This window comes from Saccostrea echinata, unplaced genomic scaffold (assembly GCF_033153115.1).
Source record: "Saccostrea echinata isolate AGI-Se365-2 ecotype Australia unplaced genomic scaffold, CSIRO_AGI_Sech_v1 ptg000030l, whole genome shotgun sequence".
In the NCBI taxonomy this organism is placed as follows: Eukaryota; Metazoa; Mollusca; class Bivalvia; order Ostreida; family Ostreidae; genus Saccostrea; species Saccostrea echinata.
The window spans coordinates 28,410,475-28,430,000 of NW_026889779.1; the positions used below are offsets into that span (position 1 = coordinate 28,410,475).

Genomic DNA, 19,526 nt, shown 5'->3' on the forward strand with positions numbered 1-19,526 from the left:
TTCTCCCACCTCAATCCCCATATACCAACACTTAAACTTATATGTATAGAGCAGCCCGGTCCTCCGGGCTGCAATAAAATATGGATTTGCTGTTCTGGAACTGTTAACGCATTTGAAAAAAATTACTGTTCGGAGAGGACTCTATATAATGTATAATGGGCCTGAAAGACATGAATTTTACAATTTTGATAAATGATTGAGGATGGTTTTAATATTATTTTGCATATAAGTCATTAGCTGTTCTTAAAAAAAGGTGAAAAATTTTAATATTTTAAGTAATTTATGCTGTATAATATATTTCAATATACATGTATGACCATACCAACTTACCCCAATCTGTGGTCTGAATACTGGATTCAGGAACCATGAATTTTACAATTTTGGTAAAGGACTCATTGCTAACAGTTTAATTGCTTGATGTCCATGAAATAAATGCAATTTTTATTCCCTTTAATGTTTTATTTGGTTATGTATTAAATACTGGTTGTAATCACAGACGGTTTTCCTGCGATATGTCCATGAGTAGAGAAGAATTTTAAATGTGTTACAATGTACTTTCAGTATATGACCAGAATAACTCCACCCTGGTGCCTGAGAGTTATTTGATTAATTATTATAATTATGGTAACTAAGTGTTTGCTGGACAAATGTTTAAATGGACACGGCAGTGGAAGTTAATGTAAATATATAATATACAGGTATGCATATATAAAATCAAGAGGCCCATGGGCGGCAACGCTCAAGAGAGTCGCTATGGCCCTGTTTTTCTTCATCAGCAGAACCCCCCCCCCCCCCCATTCCTATGTAAGGCTTTGATCACATATAGTGCCCCACCATAACCCAGAGGTCATGATTTGAATAAACTAAAATCTAAACTTCCTGAGGATGTTTTCATATAATACATATAATTAATCATGGCTTTGCTGTTCTTGAGAAGATTTTAAAAAGTTGTTTGCTATGTATTCCTATGTTAAACAATGACCGCCCATTTTGCCCCCCCCCCCCCCCGGGTCATGATTTGAACAAATTTGAATCTAAAGTACTTGAGGATGCTTCCGTATCAATATGACTAACCAGGTCTTTGCTGATCTTGAACAGATTTTTTTTTAAAAATCTATTATTATGCAAAACAATGATGGTCAATTGCTCTACCTTAACCCTGGGAGTCAAGATTTTTCCCTACATATTTCTGTGTAAAAGTCAGACCCAACCCTATACCCAGGGTCATGATTTGCACAAACTTGCATCTGCACTACTTGAGGATGCTTCCTTATAAATTCAACTAATGACTGCTATTCTCGAGAAAAGATTTAAAGACCCTACATATTCATAAATTGTGTACGTCTTTGATTGCCCATTGTGCCACCCTTCCATCAAGGGTCATTTGAACAAAATTGAATCTAGACTACCTAAGGATGCTTCATTATAAATTTTAACCAAATTTATAACAATTTTTTTTTAACAAACTTGAATCTACTCTATGTGAATAAATGAGGCTTTCACATAAGTTTAATTTTTTCCATGCTAGTGGTTCTTGAGAATTTTTTTTTTTTGAAAAATGCCTATAACTTTTCACTTATTCTTAATTCTCTTTTGGAAAGAGAACGTGGCCCTTCATTTGAACAAACCTGAATCTCCTTTACCCAAGGATGCTTTATGGTTAGTTTTGTTGAAATTGGCTCAGTGGTTCTGGATAAGAATATTTTAAACAAGAGGCCCAGGGCCTTAACGGTCACCTGAGTACAATACAACAATTTAAAGGATCTATAAACTGATAAATGAAGCTTTGTTGCCCAAAAGTAAGACATATAGTATGATTAGCATCAACAAAATAATTGGTCTAGTATCTATCTGACCCCCATTTATCACTATTACCTTGCAGACTTTTAACAAAATGCCTATTTTTAACTCCATATTATTACTTCTCACATTGGCCTCTCTTGGCCTTGGAAGAACATTTAAAAAGATAAGTTATTTTTGTCTCATTTTTATTCATTTATTATTTCCAAATCTACCTGATCATTAAAACTATGAAAGTACTTTTTGTATTATACAATAACTATTCTTGAATAATTCTCTTATTCTATTAACCTTTCAAATACATTATTTACAGTGATTAATTATCAAAGGTGAATGGCAAAGGGGAATAACTTTGCTCAGCAGAATACAAGTTAACAGAGCCCTGGCCAGGACCAGAACACTTGACTAAATGGTCCAGGTGTTCAAAATTCTGGTAAAAATACCCTTGCATATTAAAACTTTTACTCTGTTTGCCTTGAATATGCCCAGAAGCATAGAAGATTTTCAAAGAAATGCATTTTCACTTTATTATTAAATAAATAAAACACCATCCTTACACCAGAACATCTGACCCATTGGCCAGGAACTCACAATTCTGGAAGAAGCACCCTTGCTCATCATAACTATACACTTGTTTGTTTGCTTTATAAACAGTAGTAGAAAAAAAATATTTCGAAAGAAATTATGCATTTTCACTATATAATCAATAGAGCCCCGCCCTAACACCAGAACCCCTGATCCTGGGGCCATGAATTTCATAATTTTGGTAGAGGGCTCAATGCTTATTACAATCATGCCAACAGTTTGACTGCTTGATGTCCAGGAATAAAGAAGATTGCATTAATTTTGGTGGTTTTAGCCCCACCCCTCAGGCCCCAGGGAGACAGGGACCATGAAATTCACAATTTTTGTTCCCCTTTACCCATAGATGCTATATGCCAAATTTGGTTGAAATTGGTTGGGCAGTTTCAGAGAAGAAGCTAAAAATGTTCAAATGTTAATGCACATCGCATGACGCACGACGACGGACAAAAACGGATAGCAATAGGTCACCCGAGTGACTTAGGTGACCTAAAAATGTGAAAAGTTTACATCAACGATAGACAACATACAAACTTGGATCAGAAGCCTTTGGCTCAGGTGAGCTAAAATGTATACAATAACTACTACTTAAACTATAGTTTACAATTGATAAACATAGTTTATCAACTGAAAAACTATATTTAGCTCACTTTTATGAGTTTAGCACAACACTTACACCCTTGCTTCCTCGTCGATTTTTTGTCCAGACATGATTACACTTCATATAAAAAACCCCTATTATATAGATTTTGTTATTTCTGACCTTGTTTTTATAGAGCAACTTTTCACGACTTCGCCATTTTGCTTTTTATTACTTTTTACCCTACCCTGAGAGAGAAAGGGGGAAGGGGGAGTCCTTCTTTACAGAGAAAGCAAACTTGATTGAAATATAAAGTTTCTGGGCTAAATGTCCAATACTGTAAATCAAATTTTATTGGAAAGAACTTTAAACATAATTTTTCAAGACTGTTTATAGTTGCAATGATAAATTTCATGTAAATAATAACTGTAAATGACTCTAATTACTAATATTTCCGAGGGACCACAAAAAGCAATGTACTAGACAAGTATACCTAGCAAAAATAAAGTTTTATAATAGAGGTTATACACAGTATTTGATAAAAATCATAGCAGTGCAAATAGCACAGATGAAGAGGAAAGTCAAACCTCAGTATCTCGAACTCAACTTTGTGATATCCGAATTCGAGATAAAGAGGTTAAAATACACAAAGAAAAGTGGTAAGAGCCTTCACTTCAATTTATCTGGGTTTTGAAATATTCATGTTTGAGATACCGAAGTTCAAGTAGCTAACTCAAGCCTACAGAGTTGAATTTCAAAATTATACCAATGATAACTTTAACAAATAATAATTTTGCAATACTTTTTAATTTTTCACATAGCAAATTGTTGATCAACATCAATAATACTCATAATAACAATATGGATACCAATAAGAAATAATTCACATTTACAGCAAAAAAGTCCCACATGAATAAAAAGGAGGCATTAATTAAAAGTGTTATAGTACAGTTTCATGTAAAGTTTTGTACTTCTTACTGTTCATTGTTCTGTAACTGCCTCTGGTAACTTCTAGATGCTAAATTAGTTTTTTTTAGTTACAGCTCTCTTAATCATTCAAATACAGAATTTAAATGCATTACCAAAATTTGCAAAGATGAGGATTGACTAGTCAACATATTCATGTACAGACCTCAAAAGCAGATTTCACATATTCTGAATTCTCTCATAAACATCAGCTTTAGTCATGGTCTCATCTCCCACCATTTCTGAATTGTGGAAAGGTGAAGTCAGACTTTTCTGCATTAACAACTCCCTCCATTAATCTCAAAAGAAGATTCCACACTCAATCTCTTCTAAACAAATACTCTACTCAGAGTCAAATATCTCTAAGTGCATTTTTACTTCACTAACATGTGAAACCCAACTACACAAAGTGTATAACTTGGCAATCCTGTACTGTACTACCAGCTACTTCCAATAATCTCAAAAGAAGATTCCACACTCAATCTTTTCTCCTACCCATTTACTCTACTCAGAGTCAAATATCTCGAAGTGCATTTTTACTTCATTATCACAAGCGAAAGCCAACCTTACAATGTGTATAACCAGGCATTCTTGTACTGTACTCCCAGCTACTTCCATTAATCTCAAAAGAAGATTCCACACTCAATCTCTCCTAAACATTTACTCTACTCATAGCCTAATACCTCCTAGTGCAATTTTACTTCACTATCATGTGAAACCCAGCCATACAATGTGTATAACCAGACACTCCTGTGCTGTACTGCTAGCTAACTCGACTGATCTCAAAAGAAGATTCCACAATCTTTTCTCCTAAACTCTTACTCCTCTTATAGTCTTGTACCTCCTAGTACCTTTTTACTTCACTATCGTATGTGACACCCAACCTTACAAAGTGTATAACCAGACACTCCTGTACTGACTACCAGCTACCTCCAATAATCTCAAAAGAAGATTCCACACTCAATCTTTCTTCTAAACATTTACTCTTCATATAATCCTCTACCTCCAAGTGCCTTTTTACTTCACTATCACATGTGAAACCCAACCATACAATGTGTATAAGCACTCTACTGTAAGGCCATCACACTTCGCTGCATAAAAACATCTCTGGCATATCAACATCACGATCAGTTACACAGAGGTATCTCCGGAACATCGTTAAGCACAGAGACACACATAGGAACATGTTAGATAAATATTTGAGACAATAATTGGGAAAGCACCGAGAAAATAATTGTTTTAAACAATATCATATCATCCACACTAACAGTTATCAACCTGCCATTCAATGACATCCTGCCTATTTATCACAATCTGTATTGTATGTGTAAAAGCAGGTAAAATGATACCAAATTATGCAGCAGAACTACAAAAATGCAGCATAATTTAAACAAGTTAGGCAGTGTTAGAAATAAAATTAACACATTGGCAAGAAAGGTACTCAGGGTACTGTACTCATATCCTCTCATACATCAACATGTAGGCCTGCGCTGAGAAAACATCCGCTATATTCATAGGCAGAACACTGGTGTCAGAACAACACAGCCACCTCTCTTTTCTATATGTGCCCTTCACTGTGTTAGGACTGCGGCGATAGGTCACAAAATGTCCTGATGCGACACTTCCCAGGTGGACAATAACGGCACTCAATCTGTACGTGAGAGAGGCTTTTGTAGACTTGCCTAAATCTGTGGGTCCATTGTGATTGACATCAGAATGGCTGTTTTGTGTGTCCGATTGTGGCTTGAGAAACAGTCCATTCTGAGTGGTTCGATTGTCATAATTTAGTGTCCTCAAGAGGTTTACCGGAGGTGCTGTTCCCAGTTTAAAAGTGTTCTCTTCATTTTTCATCCTGGATAAAATTAAAAAAGTCCATTACACACATCTCATTAGATAGTTACATTGGTACAATATAGGGAACATTTAAATTCTCATGATAAAGATATACCACTCATTCATATTAATCCCACTTGAGGGATCAGATTTGTTATCAAAGCTAAATATTCATTTTCCTTCTAAAGTCGATTATTCATTTGTATTATTTGAATGATAGTCGAATATTTGGAACATTTTTAAAAATAAAATTTTATTCCAAACTTTGCATTTGTTTATTTTAGCAAAAACTAAGCAAGAGTTAACCCACTTTGGTTAATTCACTGAAACATGACTTCGGTTAATTCACAGGATACATGTAATTCACTGATACATGATACATACTTAAATTTATATAAAAAGTAACATCAAATGCCTAAATCGATCTGAGAAGTCAGGTTTTAGTTTTAATAAGCATTTAAAAAATTGCCAGCAGGATAATTTTTCAAAGCTTATTAAAATCAAGGGTGGACCAGCCTTCTGCTCAGGTGAGCTAAAAACATAAAACAGTAAAACATTCTTTCAAAGCTTTTTTAAAATCTTTCAAAAAGGTGTTCTATTGAGGTGAAGTTGAAAGGTGCTATAATAGTATAATTATTATAGGAAGGTAGGGGCCAAAATCATCTAAATCCATACAATAAATTAGTTTAAAATCTTTTCCAATACTCCTGTACATCTAGGAAGGAACTATCTAAACTCTTAATTAGCCTGTGCCACAGTCAAAATCTCCAAAGCTATTCTTCTAAATGTTTAAAGTACCACAATTTTAGTTAACAAAACAGGGCTACATTTTTTCTTATATAAATAGTACAGTCAGTTCATTACCCAAAGTGGAATAATTCTCCACCCCCGCTCAGGTCCCCCATTTCTCTGGCCTCCTTGGCTGCTGACTTATGGTAGACAAATTCACTCATGTCTAGAATGTCAGGGTAGGATATGAGTTCATGTCTCTTCACGGGCATCCCATTGTCCATCCACTGGCACCTCTGGATATGGATTGCCAGACATTGTGGGAGCTTTAAAAATAAAAGAATAAAAAAAAAAATTTAGACTTCCTGTTTTCTTAATTTCAAAACTGACTACATAGAACAAATAATTGTAAAGCATGCTAATGCAATGTAGTGAAGAAAAACCTGCTCAAATATTATAGTATTTTCACTAAGAACTTTAGTAAAATAGAATTTAAGAAATTTTATAATGATGCAATGATTCACAGTCACTTTATCCATGTTTTATTGTACATGTTTTTTTCCTTATCGGCGATGCTTACACTTGTCACCCGCGTGGCACAGTGGTTAGAGCAATCGTTCAACAGTTGCCAAGTAAGGAGTTGATCCTTATGTCACGGGTTCGAATCCCACTGTGGGATGTGGAGAACGGTCCTTCAGATGAGACCATATAAATCGAGGTCCCGTGTCACAGTAAGTGCTGGCACGAAAAAGATCCCTCACTGCTCAATAACCCTGAGTGCCGAGCATAGGTCAAAATTTGCAGCTCTCCACCGGCAAGTGGTGGCATCTCAATATGAGTGAAAAATTCTCGAGAGGGACGTTAAACAATAAACAAACAAATGAAACAATGCTTACACTTTAGACTTATTTTGCTAGAACTACACAATTGTTTATGAAGTGAAATATACAAGAAATGTCACTGACCATTCAGCATAACTATAAGTCACTGTCTACTTAAAGTCAAATTTATTGATGAAATTGTAATATAATGTAATAGCTTCTGTTCACTGCTTTTAGTATGATTCAGAAAGAAAGATAACTTTGAAATCTACATGCAACAACAGTTGTCTAATGTAGCCATACAAGGGTTATATACCTTTCCAATGGTAAGTTTTTTCTTAAATGTAGATCGCTTCAGTGGTGCCTTACAGCCCGCAGGTCTGTTTTTTATTTTGCTGCACCCTATACACTCCACATTGTTTACTGTATCAGCACTGATGTAGTGATGGAGGAGAGAATTCAGTGAGCGATCACTCTAAAAAGATATAGGATACCAGGCATCAATGCATAATTGACTGTGTCTCTTTTAAGTGGTAGTCAGTAGACATCAAAACTACTGGCTCAAAACAAAAGTTTATAAAGACACCAAGTCAGATATCCCCCTCTGCATATACGCTATTTTACTAATATACAAACTTTTTCAGTAGACAACAAGCAAGAAATATGTATAGGAACTTTCCATTAAATGAAGACTACATGTGATTAAGAAACATGGTGCTTTAGAGGTACCATCCATTGACAGATATAAAACAGCTCAGTTTTTTCAGAGACTGCACTGTCATTAAATCAAATACATGTATAGCTGATTTGGTCATTTGCTGTCATTTGTTGTTGACACAAAACATGGTCATTTTTGGGACAGAACAGACATTACCGTTAATTTTCCTTGCAGCAATTGATACAATGAAAAGCTAATACCTTCAAATACAATGCAGTTTCAGAGAGTCAATGGATGCATTAAAAGTGCTGATTTAACAACCCCATATATCAAGGAATGGACAATATTAGAAGTCACTGTTAAACTGACCCAGATACTCTGTGGGATGGACAGTGAGAGGCTGTCAAAGTGGTCATATCTGACCGGGTTTCTGTAGCCACACTCGACACACTGTAACTGACTGGCCAGTAGACCACGGAATGGGTGCTCCATCTCACGATGAGGTAATACAGGCAGGGGGCAGTGGATTCTGGACATAGCACCCTCATTCTTCTGGAACTCAGTCTCAGGATTCTTACAGTAAATTATAAAAATACATGTATAGAACTGAAGAATCACAATTTTAAAACATAAATTATTCACATTTTAACCAAATAACGATGTTAAATATAAGGTGTCTTCAATGAAAATTTTGAAAACTATTCTTCAGAAATTTTGCAATTCAGCATATGTGGAAAACAATATTAGTAAGTAAATACCTCAAAGAGGGAGATAACTCCTGGATACTTGGTTGTCTCTTCATCAATTGTCTGTGTCAACACGTGGAACATTTCATGTGCATCCTAAATATGACAGAAAGTTTTCCATACATTTCTTCACATTTGATACATATAACTAACCAACAAAGATAGAAATTGTTAATTTTATCTAATTAACCATTATATGACAAATCTTCATGTTTGATACATGTATATAACTAACCAACAGATAAAAATTGATAATTTTATCTTATTAACCATTACATGACAGGTATATACACAAGGTTCCTTACATTAAATTTATTTAGCATTGTGAGTACATGTCATTAATTTGAATATTGTAAACATCTTTAATTTCACATTTAAGATTTTACAATTTCCATGTTGATAAATTTTACAGTGGTTTTAATTTCATGCATGGTCATTAAATTCCTCTTTACTATATATTTGCAATTTTACTATTATTTTTTAAAAACGAAGTTATGGTAAATTATTTGGTATAAACATATCCAGTGACTAACTTTAACCCCCTATTGGTATTAACCTTGGGCATATCCTAATGATTTTTAAAGATTTACTATTTTTATGAAATATAAAAACAGGACTTTAAAATGTGAAGATAGCTGAATGCTACATTGATATGTCAACAATATTCATGATGGCTTAATTTTCATGGAAAATTCTTTGACTGCGAACATACCGCAATGTACTCCCCTTTAACAGTATGAGAGATTTCCGATTTTTGAGTTGAATTTGATATATACACATTATTTACCTGTTCCTCTGGTGATATGTACCATCTTCTGGCTGCTAGAGCACTGATCACCTCTACTGGGCAGTGGGAGTTATCATAGATCTCGTTCTCATTATTCAACACTGCAAAGTCAATTGTTCAGTACATTGTTTATATATGGTTGTTTAATACAAGAAACTACACATGTATAAGTGAGTCTTCTCAATTTTAACTATTAATGCCCTGGCTGTGTGTGTTCAATACCATCATTACTTCTGTTTTATCTATATTAATGGAAAACAGATGTAACGTTCTAGGATCTCTCTCAAAAATGACTTAGATCTCACAGCAAACTATTCAAGGCTAAATCTTATAATATGGGTGAGAACAGTTTGACAGTAACCTCTGACTGTATCATTCAGTGTTCTGGCCAGTGATGTGGTCTTCTCATGTCCAGAGCTCACAAAATCAGAAAGCCAGTTCCTTACGTGAGAACAAGAAGACAGTCCTTGTAAAACGGAGTTTAAAAAGCAGGTATTGCCAAGATTTACCAGTCCTGGGCAGCGATCTGAAATAAAAAGAACATTTATAGGGATTTAAAATTCAAAATTATAGTGAATCAAGAAAAGACAAGTGTAGACAGATTCATACATGTCTCCATATTTATTATATAATTATAAAAAAATCCAAGCAGAAAAGGGGACATAAATGCTAGTTCTTTTCAATGAAACTTTCAAATACTGTCACTGCAATATACTCCTGCTTTTGAAAGAAGGATATAACTTCCTTAAAACAGCAGCCTCCTGTAAACAAGGTGTGGGAATAAAAACCACTTCCATGACCATTCATTCCGAGGAACAAGTGTGAAATCTGAATAACTCATCCCAAGGTGATTAACCCATGCGATATATACTGTTAACCAATTTTTATTTGCGAGCGAGAAATTTCGCAACCTACTTTAACTCGCGAATATTAATTGCCAGGAACCATTTATTTTGCTTTGTTTTCATAGAGAATATTTCCTCAGTTGAGAAAATTAATCATCGCGGACTGATTTCAAACTGACGAGTTGCAAATAAAAGATAACACGAATAATAGTTGGTTAACAGTACTGTTTTTTTCCAAATATTGAATGTAAAAAAAATCAATTAAAGAATTTCTATACTCATGACATCTACTGGTGTAAAAATGTTGAGTTGGTGTTTAAAATAAAATAAGGTTTTCTTTATTGATATAAGAAATTCTAATGTTTTTTTTTTAAATAGTGGATTAATGGTTCATTTCATCTTATTTATAACATGCTGATCCTGAAACTATGTTTTTAAAGTATCAAAAATACTTCTTTACTTGAACACCTTGTGCTTTGCAATAAAGTAAAGTTCATCCAGAAAAGTGATTTTTGATTGTCAACATACTAAGTATACATGTACATGATATATTGTAAATCACTTTTTATTCAAGAGAACTTTATTTTCAAGTAATTAGATGCAAGACGGTCTGCTCGGGAAAATTTCATTCTCACGTATATTTTCATTAATATACATTATATACAACTTTACCTAGAATTCGTGAAAATTTTGTCTTGCTTATAAATACCAAATACCTATCTCGTAAAAATAAGGTGTTGCGAAAATTTGGTGATCTACAGTACAGTTAAACATGTATAGTACAAACATTTAGTTTGCCTAGTATACTTTCAATAACCAATATATAATTTCAAAACTTAAAGAAATCATACACCCTCATATAAAATATATATATATATATTACTTTAACTTTAGATCATTCAAAATACACAACCAATAAAGATTAACTTGTGGGACCATCACATTTTTTAGTAGACACATATTGGTAATCAAAGTTGAAAGAAATTGTGTATTGCGAATTTGCTGTCTTTCATTTTAAACAAGGGAAAAGGTGAAGATCAAGAACAGAACTTAATCACAAACTTGTTTTATAGATATATTATAACAAAGTACAGATTAAGCAAAGTATATTCACAGGTAAAGAGGAGTTTACTAGAACTGAGTTCTACTGTAAGCAACAGTGTCACCAAGCAAATATGTAATGGTACCTAACAGTCCAGGTATAGATGAGTGCATTTTTTCCACATCTGATAAAAACTTAACATTACAATGTATAGACATGAAGAGGAGGCAAGTACATGTAGCTGCAAAGTACACAGACATAATAACTATATAGATCACCTGAATACATCCAGGAAGGCTCCATCTGAAGAGGTGATATCACACGGGGGGATATCACACTGAATGCTTTAGCTTCTTTGAGTGAGGTGTTCGGAGAAGGGGACTTTGAAGAGGAAACTTGTGATGTACAGACATCTTGAGAAAAGTAAGGAAGGAAAGGATGAAAATTATGAAAAGAAGCAAGTGATGAAGAGAAAGCATGTGAAAGAATTGCAAAGAAAATAAAAAGAATTGTGAAGAAAATAAAGAGAAAGGCTATGAACAAGATTGTTCCAGAAAAAGAAATATCAATTGAAAGACAGAAAGTCAGTACAGTCTATGTGAAAGTCTAAAATTTTTACAGGACATATGGTCTGGTAAAAATATATATTTTACCAGACCAAGCATTTACTTACCAGACCGACCTTTTTCTTTAAATTCATTATTGATTCAGAGATTGAAAGGGGGGGGGGGGGGGAAGGTATTCTCACTGTTAAATTGAACCTTAAATAGATCCAGAGTTGAAATTATTAAAAAAAAAAAATGATTTTACTGAAATGAACAAACTAATTATTGTTTTTTTTTAAAAGGTAATACATATGACAAATGCATACAATTTTCTCTTTTCTGGTTATTTGACACATACAAACGAAATATACTAGTGTCAAAGATTTTTTTCTAAAACTTAAAATGCACTTTAAAATATATTTATTTATTTCCCGAAGTAACTCATAATAGTTACTCTTGTTTAATTATGAAAATAATTTCCCCAACCGAATCTGCGTATGAGCTATCTATAGATGATAAGATCTATATTCCATGACAGAGGAAATTCGAATTAGAAATAACCGATCATGGCAGGGTTGATATACATTAAAATTAATCATGCATTACTGCTAAATGGATCGAATAAAGGATATGTGTGGAAAATAGGACCATATGAACATGTAAATTCAGATTTTTAGGCCTTATTTTTTCATAGGACATTTGGTTCTATATCCTTAATTTTTTTACCGACCCGAACCAAATTTTACCGATAAAAACCGATGATCCGGTGACTTTCGCATAGACTGTCAGTAAAAGTACAGAGGAGATGGTAGGTCAATAGGTGTTGATAAAGAGGTCTATTAACCAATATAAACCTGCAGTCAGAAGATGGATTCAGTGAAAGTCATATTGGAGACATGTCCATTGAAATTTTGTTGTATGGTCACCACTACAGCTACAAAAATTTCTCTTGTTGAAAGGTACTCATTATCATGAGAGCAGTTTGACAGGCTAATGAGTGTGAGATACTGAGTGCGAGAACTGTCTTAAACCCATTAATTCACACCCAAATTATCAGACTTGACCATGAATCTTCCTAATTTTAAGGATTTAATGTCTATTTTTTGTTATAATGAGGTGATAGTCAAACTGTTAGATATTAATGATTAAGGTAACTTGGTGGCAAAGCCACATAAAATTCATATGCTCCCAGGTTTGTAAACTAAAAAACAAAAAATCAAATAAATTTTACAAAAAAGCAACTCACAAATGATTCCATATTTTAACATTTTTTGACTTTTTAATGTCCCTTCCTGTTCTGGCCTAGTAATCTCCTAACATTTCGTTGTATGCAACTAATTATTAATTTTTCATATTTTTGGTTTTTTCTAAGGGTCACTTTTGATTTAAATGAGCCAGGTCATGTGTATCAATTAGGGCTGGGACGATATATCGAGATATCGATAATATCGATTCAATGTGAGGATGATACGCATATCGATACATATGAAGAAATATCGACATATCGCCCAAAAAATTCTGACTAATGTTTTTCTTTGTTTACTTAACATTTTGGGTTTAATATGTAAAATAAATATGCTTAATATAAATCTAAATATAAAATACATAATAATTAAGACCACTTGTGCAAAATAATTAAGTATTACAACAGATATACAACTTCTTTGAATAAATTATTCTTATATGTGAAGAAACGTTTTGTTCACTTCAATATAAAAAAAGGATTTATAACCAATTAAACATATCGTGATACATATCGTATCGTGGCTCAAATATCGGGATACGTATCGATATAGAAAAAGTTGTATCGTCCCAGCCCTAGTATCAATATAGCTTAACAAGATTAAAGAATCTAAACTAGTTAAGTTCTCAATACAGACCATGACAAATAGATTTAGCATGTAGATGCTACATTACCTGGTTATGCCAGACCTGAGTATACCTAAATATTGACTCCACCACACACACGCATGCATACTTATGTTTTCCCATAACAAAAGATAAGACAATACCTTATTTTCAAAATGTCCTCATGATTTGCCATTTGCCACACTTGTTTTTGTAATAATTTTTAACACACAGTATAGGCCTATTAAAACACAAGGTATCTTCTGGGACCAGGGAGGGGGGGGGGTTACCCCATGTCATTCGGAGCTGGAAACCTTGAGTTATTATTATACTATAAGTCGAAAAACATTTTACAGAAACAAGTCCTGTGGTTTGCCACAATACATTTTGAGTGATGATGCCTTTCAATGTCATCATTCGATCATAGTAACAAAGTCACGCCATTTTTTCTTCTCACCTTTTTTCTTGTTGGATTTGCCTGAAGATGAAGTCCATAGGGCATAAGCCCCACCAACAACAGCTGCAGTTATCCCACCAATCCACCAAAAATTCCTATCCATTGTCAACGTGACATGTCACATCCAACGACGTATCAATACCAAGGTAACGACTGCACTGCACTTACAGCCTCCATTAGAACATTCCATTTCAATTTACAAGGGGTTCAGCTTGAACCATAGTCATTTATTTTTGTATTACAATAAATTTTCTTTTTTTCTTAATGATTAAAATAGTATTTGATACCTTTTTAACATTCTTTTAGAAAAATTTTTGTTATATACTCTATATTAAATTTTTTTAAAATCCTGCAACCCCCTTTTAAAAGTGAAAGTAACCAATTTACTTCCGCTTCCTTGGTAGTTATGTCAAATTTTCAAGTTCTGGGAAATTCCGAAAAAATTCTTACCTCAACATGTCTGATTCTAGTGGAGGTTGTGCTAGCTCGCCAACTATTAAGGTAAGTTGATTCTTCAAATCAGTATATCAAAGCAAGAATAAGTTTATCCTATTTATTATTTAAACAGGAAGAACGCAAGCTGTCAGACTTGTCAGGTAATGTTGCATACAATGATACATGACGATATTACATATTTACAGAATGTATGAATTTTATAATGAGAAAATAGGAAGTGTAAAATTTTTGTTTTTCACTTGACATGGATTTTCCAAAAATGAAACGCATAGATTTTCATTTTCCTCAACAGCTCAATAATCTTGTTTATTGTCTATTAAATAAATACTTATTTAAAGCAACAAGAAAGTGGGAAAAAAAGTATCTTTATAACTTTTTATGAAATGGTGTATCAAAATATGAGAATGCAGCCAACATTTATCTTGACATTTATTTTATTTTATTTTATTTATTTATTTTTTAATTTGTAGACACATTCTATAACAGATGACTACATTGTTTTATGGAAGGAAAAGCTGGGAACAGGAATAACTGGTCCAGTCAGGTCAAATAAAGACAAGTTTTCTTATGTTGATTAAAAGAGTTTGAACTTAGCTCAAGTCTGTAAATGTCCTAAGAATTAGTAAAGCCTCCACCCTACTAAAAATGCACAGATTCAGCATGATGTTCAGTAGTTAGAATAATCTAACTGTGTCTCTTGGGACAAGCACCGGGTCCGTAGGACAATATCATTTTAACGATAGAATGTTCTATCTAGATGTTCAGTGTCAGAGAGGGGTAGGGTGTCAAGGAGGGTTTCCTTCTCCTGAGATGGCTGAAGGACTCCCCCAAAGAATAAAATGGTGTCAAATGATTGAATATGACACATTTCCTAGCTAATTGTCTCTAACCACTTATACTACATATAGAATATGTAACTATGCTTGGCTCATGGAATCATTTCAAATCTAATTACACACATTCTTAGTGAGCAGGATTAAAGTTCCAACAGTATAAAATATCTTTGAATGTAGATGTGAATCCTACTTAATAAAATAAATTATTTGATTTTTTAAAAAGGATGTTTTCCAAATTTTCAAAATCTCCATGGGGATTTTTGCCTCTAGTGAAATTTTCTAAAATTTGGAAATTTGGGAATTTTTGCATTGATTTTCATTGAAGTATCATTGACATATGGGGTAGCCCTAAACAGCATCAATTGCACAAGTGAAAGTAGAAAACAATTTTGTGGAATTATTTTAACTTCGGGTTTGGATCATCTAAAACAAGTCAAGTTAGTTTGCTTTTTGTACTGAAATTATTTTTTAGGAGTAAATCACCAATGATACCAAGTTTTAATTGCAATCACAGTGATTACCTATAATTCATAAATCATGTTTTTGACTTTCTACACATTCTGATCCAAAAATCTCTGCTAGTAATTATTTTGATTTTTTGGAACAAACACAGGCAAAGTTAAGTGAAAATGTATGTGTAAATTGAATTTCTTTTAAGGAGAAAACAATACCAGTTTATGTTTAAAGTTATTGTATAGGAAGAGGTATCTAAGGTTACCTTTTTTGATTTGGTACATTGTACTTTGAATAAAATATGTGAGCAAGCTTTCTCTATTTGCAGCTAGGCTACTTGAATCACTCACTGCTCCCTCCCCCCCCCCCCCCCCCCCCATCATTTTAAGTCTCAAGGAATTTTTTTCACTGTTTTTATTTATTTATTATTATTTATTTATTTTCTTATTATTATTAATTTTTTTTTTTTTTTTTTTTTCATTTTTATATGTTTCCTAATCATGCTAATGTTTGAAAATGCATTTCATAATTTTTTTTCGCTAATTTATAACTGGCATATTATCATTTTATTACAGTATAAAATTCACTTTTTAAATAAGAATAATTTCTTTTTCAATTTATTAAACAGAATACTAAATAATAATAACATTTTAGCTCAGAAAAAAATAACAAAAAGTAGTGTTAAGACTTTTAAAGAGCTGTAACAGTTTAAACCTGTGCTGCAATATATATGATCACTCACAGGCCATGTATCAAAAGGGACACGAGAGAGAGGTATGCCCTGAAGTGTATGATGGATGGACCGAAGGCCCACACTGAGGTGAGACTCCACAAACTGTGTAGTGACCATCCAAATATTGTAAAGGTACTGGATGTCTATGCAAATGATGTCCTCTTCCCAGGAGATCCTCACCCTAAGTAAGATTTTGTAAACTTAAATCTCAATTACATTTCTTACTTTAGCAAAAGCTAATGAACATTTGTCATGGACTGTTAACAGACATCTGGAAAATAATATTTAAAAAAAATACCCATTTTGTAATTGTATAAATACATGTTTATCAGTGTCTGGATTCAGTGATCTATTATTGACAAGAATTATGGCTATATAATTCTTCAATCTAACCATGCACAGATGTCAGTATTATTGCTAAATTTATTTCCCATTTTCTTTCTAGAGCACGATTGCTTATGGTGATGGAATTCATGGAGGGAGGGGAGCTCTTTGACAGAATTAGTAAAGAGAGCAAGTTTACAGAGAGAAAGGCTGCCATATACCTCAGGGATATCGCAGAGGCAGTACACAGGTGTCACAGTCTGAATGTGGCTCACAGGGACCTCAAACCAGAAAACCTCCTCCTGAAAAACAACTCAGAGGTTCAGAATAGTTTGTGTTTCACACCTTACACCTTGAACAAAGAATTTAGTGCTGAAGGAAATATACAATTATTGCTGTTTTTGAGGTTGATCAGTACAATAATTTAGCCACCTGAGAAGTACAATATTCATAGAGTCTGAAAGGTGAGGTGAATATTGTGCTTTAAAGGTGGCTAAATCATCGTATTGACTTAAAAAACAACAATAATGGTTTTATTATATGATTCAATGATTAAATGAAGCAATCCATGCCATCTTATTTATTTACATTTACATTAGCCAAATGCAATGAGAGAAGCAGGGTTAAAATAAACACAAAAAAATTTTCAGTGCAATGTAGGAAAAGTAATTGAATTTCAGGCACGTAGGATCAATTTTAAAAGGGGGTATGGGGGCATCATAAGGAAAAAATTGACAACTTACCTGAAAAAATCTTTGACTAGCCCCCCAAAAGAGGGGAGAATTCTCCAAATTCCAAATTTTGAAAGGGGGAGGGGGGCAACCTTTCAAGGAACATTTTCATACAAAATTAAATGTAAATTTACGCTTGGAAAAAAGTGTAAGGAGGGGGCAGCCCCCCCTACTCCCCCACTCCCTTGCTTGAAAAGCTGGGGGATACTTGTAGATTACCAAATTTCACCGACATCTTGTTTTCCCTAGATAGTGCATGTAATATTGAATTTATAAACAAGGCAAAATTTTCAGAAATTCTGTTTATTGTTATACATAATCTTTAATACATGTAACACAATTATATGCAAGAACTTTGTTTTTGCAGGCAGACTGGCTCGCACAATTACATGAAAATACAGTTCCGAATAACAAGTAATATACAGTATAGTGATGGGGTGTCCGTCCATCCATCCATTACACTTGGGGATACCCATCTCTTATCTGCAACTCCTTATATATATATATATATATATATATATATATATATATATATATATATATATATATATATATATACCACTGAATGAAATTTAATTAGACTTTCCTAGAATCTTCACATATTGCCATCATGCACCTCCTATTTACATTTTGATTGGGGCAGGGCACTACTTGGGCTTTCTCATTGCAAAACATGGACTTCACCATTATACTCATATGGGAGCAGGGGGATATCATACTGTGAGCTCATTGCTCATAGCACCTCTGGTTTTTTTCTATTTTGGACTAAAAATAGATTGAGAATTTCCATTTTAATTGATAAAATTAGTTATGAAATCCAGGTGAGCATATATGGGTTTGTGTTTTTTTTTTTTACATAGGACCAAAATTGTATAAAAAACTTCTAAATTGTTCAAATTAATTATGAGGTGTTATTTCACCTGCCCCTGACTTTCAAGTGAATAAAAGATTTATTTTTTCTACATAGCACTTAAAAAATGAATCAAACAAGAAGTCTGTGAGCCAATGCTCACTAGTAATAGCCCCGCTCTGATGTGTATTGTGAATATACACTATAAGCATGGATAAACAGGGAGTTGACCTCAGATTCATACGAAAATAAATCCCACCATATGGCATGCCTAAACAAAGAGTGTGTTAAAATTTCAAGCATCTGCGATGAGTAGTTGCTAAGAAAACTGTGATGAAAATTTGTTATGTATGGTACGGACAGACGCACGGATAAACAGGAAGTTGATATTGGATTCATGCAAAAATAAATCCCACCATATGGCATGCTTAAACAAAGAGTGTGTTAAAATTTCAAGCATCTGCAATGAGTAGTAGCTGAGAAAACTGTGACAAAAATTTGTTATGTATGGTACGGACAGATGCACAGATAAAATGGAAGTTGACATTGGATTTGTACAAAAATGAATCCCACCATATGGCATGCCTAAACAAAGAGTGTGTTAAAATTTCAAGCACCTGCAATGAGTAGTTGCTGAGAAAACTGCGACGAAAAATTTGTTACGGACAGACAGACAGACACACAGACAGACACACAAGGGTAAAACAGTATACCCCCCTCTCCTTCGGAGCGGGGGTATAACAATTCCAAATGAATACAATTGGTTATGTTTATTTTAATCTCACTTCTCTTTCTCCTTACGACTAAGACTTCAACAAATGTAAACAATCAGAAAAAGATGGCAAGCTTTATATTGTTTAACAAGTTCGTATCATTTAATCATTGAATCATATAATAAAATAAT

General features: G+C 33.5%; 2 protein-coding genes across 2 annotated transcripts in view; one reads left to right on the plus strand and one right to left on the minus strand.

The window, feature by feature from the left end:
- Window positions 1-3,750: 3,750 nt before the first annotated feature.
- Window positions 3,751-14,398, minus strand: LOC133197636 (ubiquitin carboxyl-terminal hydrolase 30-like). Its single transcript, XM_061333752.1, has 8 exons — window positions 14,240-14,398; window positions 9,864-10,028; window positions 9,503-9,603; window positions 8,728-8,811; window positions 8,339-8,542; window positions 7,628-7,786; window positions 6,626-6,816; window positions 3,751-5,780 (listed from the first exon to the last, which is right to left on the minus strand). Exons 1-8 carry the CDS (start codon window positions 14,340-14,342, stop codon window positions 5,384-5,386), a joined length of 1,404 nt encoding a protein of 467 aa, XP_061189736.1. The 5' UTR covers window positions 14,343-14,398; the 3' UTR covers window positions 3,751-5,383.
- A 249-nt stretch (window positions 14,399-14,647) lies between these two features.
- The window catches only part of LOC133197637 (MAP kinase-activated protein kinase 5-like), a 13,602-nt gene continuing 8,723 nt past the window's right edge, over window positions 14,648-19,526 (plus strand). The window contains exons 1-4 of the mRNA XM_061333754.1: window positions 14,648-14,740; window positions 15,166-15,239; window positions 16,729-16,902; window positions 17,163-17,361. Of these exons, the coding sequence (XP_061189738.1) occupies window positions 14,696-14,740; window positions 15,166-15,239; window positions 16,729-16,902; window positions 17,163-17,361 (492 nt within the window). The 5' untranslated portion in view covers window positions 14,648-14,695. The remainder of the gene's footprint in view (window positions 14,741-15,165; window positions 15,240-16,728; window positions 16,903-17,162; window positions 17,362-19,526) is intronic.

Bases quoted from the DNA above. Each gene is read 5' to 3' on its own strand.
- LOC133197636 (XM_061333752.1), bottom strand. From the start codon at position 14,342: ATGGATAGGAATTTTTGGTGGATTGGTGGGATAACTGCAGCTGTTGTT. The intron at 9,604-9,863 runs GTTACTGTCAAA...TTGACTTTGCAG, and splicing joins ACTGAATGATACAGTCAGAG to TGTTGAATAATGAGAACGAG. The intron at 8,812-9,502 runs GTAAATAATGTG...TGTCATATTTAG, and splicing joins ACATATCACCAGAGGAACAG to GATGCACATGAAATGTTCCA.